We start from the raw sequence: 12111 nt of genomic DNA, 5'->3' as shown, positions 1-12111 counted from the left end.
TCAAAAGGTGGCAAGGTAGAGTAAAATTACATGGAAGAAAGCGGTCTTAAAACCCCTACAATCTCTTAAAATCATTCAAACCTAGGGCACAATGGAAGAAAAAGATTTATACAATGATAATCAATTAGTTGCGAGTTCAGCGCTGAGCCAGGGGAAGTGGGCGTGGATGTGAGGCTTGATTCGCAGGTCATCCCGAGTAGAGGCAGCTTCAAGTACCTTGGTTCGGTTATCCAAGGGGAGGGGAGATCGACGAGGATGTCACACACCGTATTGGGGTAGGATGGATGAAGCGGAGGTTAGCATCTGGAGTCCTATGTGACAAGAGAGTGCCACCGATACTCAAAGGTAAGTTTTATAAAGCGGTGGTTAGACCGTCCATGATGTATGGGGCTGAGTGTTGGCCTGTTAAGAACTCACATATCCAGAAGATGAAAGTAGCAGAGATGAGGATGTTGCGGTGGATATGCGGGCACACTAAGATAGATAAGATTAGGAATGATGATATTCGGGAGAAGGTGCATGTGGCTCCCATTGATGACAAGATGCGGGAAGCGAGGCTTAGATGATTCGGACATGTTCAGAGGAGAAGCCCAGATGCTCCGGTACGGAGGTGTGAGCAGCTGGTTACGGAGGGCACGAGAAGAGGTAGAGGGCGGCCTAAGAAGTATTGGGGAGAGGTGATCAGGCAGGATATGGCGAGGCTCCAGATTTCCGAGAACATGACACGTGATAGGAAGATGTGGAGGTCGAGTATTAGGGTTGTAGGTTAGGAGGTAGTTGAGTCGTGCCCTACTTCGTAATATGGTGGGACTAGCCATGTAGGTTTTTTTTTTTTTTTTTTTTAGATAACTAGTGGGAATGTTGTGGCTTACTATTTCTTTTTCAGTGCAGGTCCTATTTACTAACTATCGCTTTTGCTTTACATCTTTCTTCTAGATTTCATGAGGTTCCTATTTTACTTATGACTGTTGTGGTGATACTAATATTTACTAATATTGTCTCCCTTTACTTTGCATCTTTCTTCTGGATTTCATGGTGTTCCTATTTATCCTATGATTGTTGTTGTGATACTAATATTGTCTCCCTTTTTGTCCCTTTTGTCCTTTTTTTTGAGTCGAGGGTCTTTCGGAAACAGCCTCTCTACTCCTTCGGGGTAGGGGTAAGGTCTACGTACACACTACCTTCCCTATATCCCATTAGTGGGATTTTACTGGGTTGTTGTTGTTGTTGTTATTGTAATCAATTAGTTGCGAATTGCGATTATGATTTAGTCATTTTAGTAAGCGTGTTTACTTTAGATCCTATATTGCAGGAATCTTTTGGTTACGCCAAAAACTTATATGCTACTGGAAAATAAAGAGAATTTCTTCTTTTTAAATTTTTATTTTCTATTGTTTATATAATACTAGAATGAAATAAAACTTAAATGGATAATAAGGATTCATATAGTCAATCCAATGGGATTGGAAGATTCTTATATGGTTTATACAGCGACTTGAAGAATATGTGCATTTTAAGTAGATGTAGGACAAAGATTGAGGGGTCCAATATTACTTCTCTAATTTCTTTTGAAAGAGGATCGAATCAGCCCTAAATGATTGAGGACTCTTAAGGAAAATACATTCTCTTAGTGTTTCTTTTCTGTTTTTGAAAACTCTAAGAATATATTAAGAAACACTTATATCATTATTATGAATCCTGGTGCAATGAGCATAAATCATATGACAAATCCTTAAGACATTCATCAACTGGTTTTAAATTTCAAGCAAGAATATACAAACAGCAGCAAAGCAACAACGGATTAATTTAGTAGCAGTGCTACATCTCATAGTCGAAGACCAGAAGCAAATATTACAAGTATAGTTTTTCCAACACCTTAAGATTCAAAGATTTAAATCCCATTTGCCATATCTGGGAGCAGATATAGAAGGGGGTGAATGTAGAGGGTCATCGGTTTCATTAAGCTGCTTCAGCAAATCCAACTCTGAGATTACCAAAATCGAAGATTGTGTAATATCTAGCCATGAAAAGATCACCCAAGACCATGCACCAAAGGAATGCCAGGGAGAATATAATGCAGTGTCAAAAAAGATCAATACGCCCTTAATCCCAAGCAAGTTGGGGTTGGCTATATAAATCCTTGTCCATGTCTCAGGCCAATATCAATAGAAAACACATAGAGATAAATTTACCAGAGATTTTCACCGGAAGAAGTGTCCCTGCAGCCAACGAAACCACTAAAACATTGTTGAGAATCCCCCTCGCCCTCCTTGATTATGTACTGATCACAGGAAAAGAATCCAAAATTAGTACATAAATTCATATCTAGGTCATCAACTGAAAAGGAACCACACATCGGATTGCAACTTTACTCGTTTAATCTTGAAAAATATTTGTTGAATGGAAGAGAGGTAGTTTAGTAAAGAAAAGTTTGCATATGGTCAAGTGATTTGGTGTAGCACTTGAAATGTTTTCTTGGTAAGACATGATCATCTATCCTGAATCATTCAAAACTCAACCTCTTTATGTTATTAAACCATGTAACAAAAAATATTTAGAAATCGCATATGATCAAAGTGATTTGGTGAATCATTCAGACATCAACTTATTTTTTTTATTTTATTTTTTTGTGGGCTGTGAAGAGAGGCAGCATCTGAATCAGGAACCCTTGGAGCTTCTTAGAAAGGTCGTCAAGTAATATAGTTCCATATAAATAACAAATTAAAGAGTAACTTTTCAGGGCACAAAAATCTTATGCAGGTTTCAGTTGGAAAATAAGACATTAAATTCATGAGAGAGTCCAACTACTCAAAACGAACATGATACTGAAACGATATAAAACGGAAACATTAAACACTAGAACCGGCTTTTGTAATATATATATATATATGACAATTACTCGTAATGCACACAAGGGTTCTACTACGATCAGCAAATTATTTTTTCCTGTTTGACAGTACGTGTCGAACTAGAAGAGGCATATATAGCAAAGTTTATTATTACTGTCAAAGACCATTATAAAGCATATCTCGTCTGGGGAGAGGCTAAAATCTGTGCCACCAATAGTGAAGGAGACACTAGGCATGGAAGAAAGGCTTACACAGTCAACAGATGATTCTCCAGAAGCTCCTTGGTTAATCATCTCGACTTTAGGCTGCAAGAAAAGATGCTAATTCATCTATAGGCTGCAAGAAAAGATGCTAAGACTGCAGATTTTCCTTAATATTATATATACTGTCAACATTTGCAAAATATATAAAGTCAACAAGATAAAACCTTGCTACTGTTTTCAAGTCGGGTATTTTCTTCTCAAATGGAAGAAATCGAGAAAACATCGGGACAAAAGCAGAAGAAAAAGCATCATCATGGTGATAAAAAAAACAGCATCATAAGCAAGAAACTCAAAGCAGCAATACCTACTGAGCCAGCTTTAAACATATCAAAGATTGCGCTTGCAATATCCGAAAGTTGCACAAGACCCCTTTAACCTCGCTCGCGTGTTAGCTTGCTTGTATTATCGCTTGTCGGCCTGGCTGCTTTCTCGCTAACTTCACTAAGATCGACAACAATGTCTAAATGCTGATTGAAACATGTGGGATAAAATAAGAATCTGGATATTTATAAAGGAATTACTTCCTCCGACAAGCAATGAAAGTTGTTTTTCCTGAAAAACATTTTCCAAATTTCAAGGTTACCAAACACTGGAAATATATCCTATTTCCAATGGCCGGTCAGTTTTAGTTCACTAGCCTTGCTTAACACTCTGTTTGGATTATTTTTATTCATCGTTTGATAATGTATTGTATTTATTGTATCGTATTGTATTGTATCATTTTATGAATACAATGTTTGGATAGATTGTATTGTTTGTTGTTGTTAAATAACATTTTGCTGTTTGGTTTAACTGTATTGTACTGTATTTTAACTGATAAGTTTACTAAAATACCCTTACTTGTTTTAAATATTAAATTTATCAAGAATTACGCATAAAAATAATTTAAGAAAAATCTTTTCTACTAAAATCAAAGAGTAACTATCATTAGAAAAAAAATACTCCGTCCGTTCCAGTTTATGTGAACTTATTTCCTTTTTGGTCCGTTCCAAAAAGAATGACCCCTTTCTAAATTTGGAAACAATTTTGCTTAAACTTATAATTATACCCTTAAGGAAAAGCTTTTATAACTACAAAAATACTCTGGGGCCCTTTTTGACTTATTTAGGACCACAAATTCCAAAAGTCTTCATTTTTTTCTTAAATTCCGTGCTCAATCAAACAGGTTCACATAAATTAAAACGGGGGAGTAATAAAGAAAGATGATAGAGAAATGAACGAAGTCCGCGCAGTTGGCAGAACAATGGATCGAAGATAAATAAGTACTAACACTTTGCACACTTGAAAACAGAGAAATGAACGAAGTCCGCGCAGTTGGCAGAACAATGGATCGAAGATAAATAAGTACTAACACTTTGCACACTTGAAAACAACTAATAGTATACAGTTAATTGGAAATTAAAGTAATTAAAATTGGAGTTAAACTCAAAATAGGAGAAAAATGAAACAAAAAGAAGGCAAAACCTATTCTTACTACCTTTGACGTTGGAGTTGGGAATAGTAAGCAGCAGAAGGAAAAAAGGGACGAAGACAAAGTAGGTTAAAGGTTGGAGATTTGGAGTTAAAAAATAAAAAGGTAAAGGGTAAAACATAATTTTAAAGTAATAAGTTAGGACATAATTGGAAAGAAAAATAGGAAACAATCCCACCACACCAAATCGGTTGTTTCAAAAAATGTAATTTTTCATTGTTCCGGAACAATGGATTTAACAATACAATACAATCAATTTTGACTAAACAATCAAAATAAATATTGTTTAGGGATAACAATACAATACGATACAATAGATTACAACCATCCAAACAAGCGGTAAACTCGATTTAGGTAGCCCTTAGATACCGAATCGAATATATTCATTTAAGAGCACGTTTGGCTTAGCAAATTTAAAGTGCCGATAAGCATTAAGTGCTGAAAAGTACTTGTAATTAAGTGCTAAAACTGATTTAATAAATAAGCAGTTATGTGTTAGATAAAAGTTCTGAAACTAATAATAAGCAGCTGAAATGTTTGATAAAAAAATGTTAGATAAAAAAACAATTCTGTTAAAATAACTCAAATATCCTTAAAGTTATTCGCACTAATTAGAAACTGATTATTGCAAGATTTAAATTCATTGTTTCATATAGAAATTATTTTATGTTTCATTTTACTTTTTATTTTAAAATTTTATTAGAAAATATTATTTTATATAAATATAAATTATTTTATATTAAACTAACATACATTAATTAATAACTTGAATAAAGTTTGTTAGTAAAAATATACTTAGATAGTGCACAAAATATTCATATAGAAAATAAAAGTATTCAAGATTTCTTTATTTCTAATAAAAACAAACATCCATTATATGAGAATATCCAAACTTGCTCATTCGAGATAATGGCAAGAAGGTGACGGGACAATTGATGGGTTAGGAATTATGTTTCAAATAAAGAAGTATTTTAGGAATATAATATAAAAATTTTGGTCAAATTAAAAGTACTTATAAGCTAAAAAATTATAAGTCGGGGATGACCAACTTATGACTTTTTACCTTATTTTTGACTTATAAACACTTTTAATTTTACCAAAATAGATAAGCCAAAAAAAGTACTTATAAACTGGTCAAATTGATTTTACCAACTTATAAGCTTAGCCAAACCCTCTGACTCGTCTTTAAGTCTTAATTTGCTAAGCGACCTAATGTTGACAAGGTTTCGCGTGATATAGATTTAAACTTCTCCAAAAAACATTTGAAGAATAAATCTAATAATACCGCAGTTCCTAATTGCATTTTCACTTAGAGCCTGTTGGGAAGGGTGGATTGCATAAATAGGATCAGAATTTGAGGAATAACTCAAGTAAGAAAAGTCTTGGAAAAATAACCTTCTATTAGAATTTGGGGAAGCATTTCCATGTGATGATCATCAGGATTTGCCTTTCTGAATTTTTCATGTGATGATCATTAGAATTTATCACAAAATATGGCAATTGCTAGAATTTTTTCATATGGTGATCATCAAGATTTGTCACAAAACATGGCAATCGCTAGAATTTTTCATACGGTTATCACTAGAATTTGCCACAAAACATGACAATTGCCAGAAAAATTCTAGCGATCGCTAGAAGCGCTGCCCAAAATTCTGCCTGAAGGCTATTTTCCCAGGATTTTTATTATCGGTGTTAAAATTTAAACAATGATCCTAAAAAGGTCCACTCAGCATAATTTTGTGTTTGGAATGATACATTGTAATTGAATTTGGTGTAGTTACTAGGATAATAATTACACAATATAGTAATTAAATAGGCCTATTTTGTTTGATGTAAGTAATTATAATATAATACATGTGTCATGTTGATTGCACAAGTGTAATTAGTAATTAAATATTTTTTATTTTAAAATTAAATAACAACAAAATTAAATAAATCTTTTTAGATGAACAAGTAAATAGACTTTAATTGCATATAAGAAATATTAAATTTTATATATTACTAGGTATTAAAAAGTTACCTTGTAATTACATTATGTAATTTACCAATAAATCTCACCTCCCCCTTGAGAGTTGGAGAGTGTAATTGGTCCCCTTCAATTATACCAAATTTCATAATTACCAAGTAACTACTTAACCAAATAAAAAGTCCAAAATTGGGTAATTACACCCACGTCCAATTAAAAGGTAGCTTTCCAAACATGCTCTTATTTTCCTCTCAAATAAAGTACATACATATTTCTCTCTTTTTTCTTCCTGTGATCATCAGTCCCTAGATACACAAGAACATACTGTTTTAAGCTCTGCTTGAAGTCGCCAGCTGAACTTGGCACACATACAAATTTAAAAACAAAAGTGTGCATCTGCTAAAATGAAGGAATATTTGACAGGAAACACTACTTGAATGAAGAAACCAAATATTCAACAAGAACCCACTAAGTGCATGGATTTTGAGAGCAATATCCGAGTCAATGCATAAAAAAGGAATCCGATTAAAAGGGTTTAACAATGCTGAAGAAATTTCATAACCAATCAACCTACAAGTACTTTCTGGAAAGGCGTCTTACTGGATGAAGTTGGCAATGACAGCAGACGCAGGCCACATTTCAAGAGGATAAAGTACACTAAATATTGAAAGAAAAAAAGCTTCTACCATTCATATATGCTAACCCCTTATCCCACAACAGAAATTTAAGGACACAAAGACTATATCATAGAGTAAAATGAAAAGTACTCTCGGAACTCTGGATTCTTACACCTCATTCAGATTTTGAGCTGGAAAGATGCGAAGGTATTAACAAGACATAATGAGACATGGTTCATACACAGCGACACACGGTTCTTTAGGACACCTTCTTGCTATCAGAGCGTGACAATGTACGATCCAGTGATTGCAATTGAGAACGAAGATTTTGGTTTTCCTCAAGTAAGCGGTCATATTCAAGAAGAAATCCTTCTGACTGCTTTTTTAGAGCAACTGCATTGGCTTCAGCACCGCTTGCTTCTTTGGCCTTCTCCTGCAGTTCTGACTCCAGCTGTTTAATTTTTCCACGCAATGCACTTGCCTCTTCCTCCAAAGTTTTGATCTCCTCAGAAGCTCCACTTTTTCCATCCTCAAAGGCTCTGTTTTGCTTTTTCACAGCTTCCATGGTCTTCCTTCTCATACTAAGTTCTCTTATATAATGGTGTAGTCTATCGATCATGAAAGCGAGGAAGAGGGAGAATCCTGCATAAAAAAGTAATTGTGAAATCCAGAATGGGAAGGACACCAGAAGGAACTGGGAACAGAAGACAGAGATCAAGTGCAAGTCAGATGCTTTTCTCTGACACACGAAAGAAGCCTAAAAGGTTATACTTTTAAACATGCTATACAATAATCCTTAAACAGTAAAATTCTCTAATAAAATAACTTCCAGTTTATTATAAGACCAGCCTGCAGAGAAACCTCAAAAGGAAAAGATATCAAGTTCATTGCAAGCGAGAAAGTACTTCTGAACCGCATTTTTCAAGTGCTTATCAATACACATCTATATATACTTGGCATTACTATGTGCGGGAAAAAGAGAATATGTATCACAGCTCCTTTCACTTCTTATATCGGTAAAAGTGGAAACATAGCCATCATTAATAACATTTATGCACCATTTTATAAGACGATTTGAAAAGAATCAATAGTTTGTACAAAACTACGTCTATGCAGATTATTCCAATTTTCCATCTTTGATCCATGAAAATTTCCCTCCTGATTCTTTTTCTTTTTTGATAACCAACAAATCCACGAGTAACTAGTGGCACACGGTTTGAAACTCGGTGGACGATGGACCCTTCCCTCTACCCTTCTACAGTTAAGCAACAAGCTTTTGTTTGACACATGGTTCAAACCCGTTACGTGCACCTAACACACACAACGCTCTTACCACTACGCCAAAGATCAAGGAAGATCAAGGAAGACTTTTACTTTGATGGTAAAAGTAGTCATCTAGACAGTAAGAGCACAAATGTGACTTCACAGATGCAAATCTAAGAACTAACCCAGTTACAATGCCCTGGATCTAATAAGCTGGCAAAACCCCTTACGAAACATCTCAACTGAAGCAAAACTCTAGCTTAGGAATAGACAGCCCCGAAATACCAACACCAGAGCATGACACGTTTGAACGTGTACTTTTTCCTTTCATTTCATCGTAGTTGAATAATCAGTTGATTTAAACAACAGAAGGCAGAGTACTGACTTAAAACATAAAAGTAGGTTAAATTTGTGATTGTGGACTTAAATGGTCATTGCACATATCGAGCAGTTGCTAAATGAAAGCATTAAAGACATTGTACTAATGAAAACTAAGTTTTTAATCAGAAACACCCTCCACAATCGGCATGTCTTTGTGAAAAATTAGTAAAACAAATCATTGTATACAAACGTTTAACATATAATTAAATACGAAATTATACTAAGCAATCGACAAGGCTATTTGAAAGTGCTTGCCGGGGCACGGAATTTAAGATGTTAAAGAAGACTCTTGACGTGTAAGCCAAATATATACAAAGTACCAAAATTATCCTTTCAGGGTGGTGAGAGCTCCACATATCTTTTCATTTTCTCTCCTTATAAAAGAATGAACTTTTATCTTTCTCAAAAAAATAAATGAATGACCTTTTATGTCTAGTGGGTCCAACAAATCATGTTATTAATAGTAAAATGGTAATGATCAGCTTAAATTGTTTCTAAAAAGAGAAAGATGTCATTCTATTTTGGGACAAACTAAAAAGGAAAGCATGTCACATAAAATGGGATTGAGGCAGTAGTTTTTTTATCATCTGCTGACAAATGGCAATGTGCACTGACTGGCAAGATGGCACAGGTGGAGAAAATCATGCATAACTTTGCAAAGGGTGACAGTATAACAGTATAAGTCAAGATCTCCACATCCCCCCCCCCCCACACACAAAAAAACCTGCAATAGGGTTTAGCAAAATAGATGAGGTTTCATCCATTTGTAAGAGCACTAAAGCTATGCGTTCTAAATAGTTTTTCTAATACCGTTATGCTTAAAGAAGTGACGACCAAATGTATAACCTGATGTTATAGAAGAGGATAATAAAGACAATTCTTGTGCAAAAAGAAGTGTAGCACGACATTTAAACTTTTTAGCATGCCCCACGCAACTGTTGGTATGAACTACTGTGTTAAGTATGTCATTTGTCAAAAAGGAATAAAACAGTGTTTAGAGAGGACGGAATAAAATCACTGTCATATAATAAGGTTAAAACTTTAATTCAACGCTTTAAGCTAACCATTTGAAAAGGTCAACCTCATTCAGATCAATAGACCTTAGTTTAGTATAGACTAACCAACGTGAAATAAAATATATAAGCTTTGTCATGAATAAATAAACCAAAAGAGCTCTAATTCTAAGTCAACCACTGATGTTTACTCAAATTTCAGAGGTAACAAATATACATGTAACCAATAATTCAAATCATTGAGTTAAGAACTTGCACGGATAAGGAAGGAGAACCGCTTTGCAGTTTATAAATGTAACAATTCAGACAACAATGCAGCACAACAGATATAACAGAAAATAAAAAGAAAAAGAAAAAGAAAAGAATCTTACAAGAGGCAATTGAATTTTTAAAAACAGAACAAGAGGAAGGTTATTGTACAGGTTGATGCACTTTTACATACATGTGCACCCACTGCTTGTATGTTGAATAATCGATCCAGCATACCGGGCAGTGGGTGCACGTGCACTCATGTGTTATTAAAAGCCATTGTTTCGTCGCATAAAGTGATGAAGCGGTGTGAAGCGAGGTGTTATGCTTCATGGGTGAAGCCATACGCTTTAGAGAAGTGTATGCTTCCAACATTGACAAACCTAAACTGAACTAATGAGTAATATTACAATAAAGAAATCAAGAATGGGATGAATTGGATAAATATACAGACCCCAAATAATGACTACAATTGAAAAGGTCTTATCAATAAAATTTTCATTTATTCGTGATCTAGGCATCCAAAAAGTGATCTCGACAAGAAGTAGTTGGTTCCCTGAATCTCAGCTTTGAGGAGTTCGATTAATATGGGAATTATTGCATTTTGAATGTTGAAATTGATTATTTTAATTGTAATTTAATTATTACAGTACTAAACTTAAATGTTTGTGGTACTTTTAATTTTCTATAAATTGTGTGCACTTACTTCACCAGAAACGGATCCAGGATATATACTTTATGGGTTCAATCTTTAAGCTTCTTAGCATTGAACCCGTTATTTTTTTTAGAGGTAATGGGTTCATGTCTGCTGTTTGTTACAATTTTAATGAATTTTTAAGCATAAATTTATGCTCTGTGTCAAGAGTACTATTTCAGATGAACCCGTTAGCATAACGATACATCCGAACCTTGTGCTTCACACTTTTTGCTTCAAGCCCCATGGGCTTTGTTACTTTTTTACACCTTTTGCTTTTAAAAACACTGTACACTACTATCTCAGACTCAAATTATATGGAGTAATATGTATAGGATAAATTTAAAGGAAAATTTCAGAATCCGCATATAAAGTACGATATACCCGCTGTCTCTGAAACCGGAATCTTCCTCTACTAGCACAGCACACAAATTTTACACATTTATTTATTTTACATCCATAAGCTTCAAAAATAATACAATTACAACTAGTCTAATCACATCCAACACGCAGTCAAATACCAAAATTAATAAACTAAATTAGAGAATCACAAGATCAAAATTCAGTTTGAGAACGATACCCATGAGAGAAGCTTCGAGAAGATGCTGAGCCAATAGAATCTGATCAGTGGGAGTGATATCACCTCCTTCATCCATCCACCGCGTGCGGATCGACGCAATACTGTAGATGGTGGAGAGCATAACGACGAAGACAGTACCAGCAACAGTTTTCACAATAATTGGGCCGCGGCCTCTCTTGACCCGGTCCAGGCCCATTATCACTAGCTTCCTTAATGGCGTCTTGAACACGAAGACCACGATTAATGCCATTTCGGCAAATATCAAAGTGAATAGTAACTGAATCATGATTCTAGTCGGTTTCCTTTTTTCTTTTAAACGGTCGAGATTTCAGATTGCGAGTGTTGATGGAGGCTTTAACGGCGCAGGAGAGCGTTGAGTGCTCAACGATGACGAAGAAGGAGAATATGATCTGGAGAGGTTTTTGTTGCAGGTTTTTGTAGCTGAAAATAAGTTGCAATTTAGTACAGGACTCTTAGTTACACTGAGGTCCCTTAGCTTTTCCGAATTGTAGATGTGGTGTAAATACTTTAGATAAATTGACAAAGTGGTCTCTTGTATATACTCCTGAGTAATTTTGGTCTTTTAAGTTTTCCAAAAGAAAGCACTTTTAGTCTCCGTTAATTATATAATAAATTTTAACTGTTTGATCTAACGGGAACTATTAAAAAGAAAAGGAAACATGAACTCACGCTAGGAGCTACAGTTTTTTTTTTTTTTTTTATAGTTTTTGGTATTTCAAATCTATTTTTAAAGTTTGATGCAGC

The 12111-nt window shown here is 34.7% G+C and overlaps 1 protein-coding gene across 1 annotated transcript; it reads right to left on the bottom strand.

Annotated features, from left to right (window-relative positions):
- Positions 1–6982: 6982 nt before the first annotated feature.
- LOC107759328 (uncharacterized) lies at positions 6983–11776 on the bottom strand. The gene is made up of 2 exons (XM_016577220.2): positions 11347–11776; positions 6983–7808 (listed from the first exon to the last, which is right to left on the bottom strand). Exons 1-2 carry the CDS (start codon positions 11630–11632, stop codon positions 7426–7428), a joined length of 669 nt encoding a protein of 222 aa, XP_016432706.2. The 5' UTR covers positions 11633–11776; the 3' UTR covers positions 6983–7425.
- Between the last annotated feature and the right edge of the window lie 335 nt (positions 11777–12111).

Source organism: Nicotiana tabacum, chromosome 17, assembly GCF_000715075.1.
Source record: "Nicotiana tabacum cultivar K326 chromosome 17, ASM71507v2, whole genome shotgun sequence".
NCBI classification, from domain to species: domain Eukaryota; kingdom Viridiplantae; phylum Streptophyta; class Magnoliopsida; order Solanales; family Solanaceae; genus Nicotiana; species Nicotiana tabacum.
This window is presented reverse-complemented; position numbering and strand designations above follow the sequence as displayed.

Excerpts from the sequence above, each read along its gene's own strand:
- LOC107759328 (XM_016577220.2), bottom strand. The coding sequence starts at position 11,632 with ATGATTCAGTTACTATTCACTTTGATATTTGCCGAAATGGCATTAATC. Across the intron at positions 7,809-11,346 it reads TCTCGAAGCTTCTCTCATGG|GATTCTCCCTCTTCCTCGCT; the intron begins GTATCGTTCTCA and ends TTTTTTATGCAG.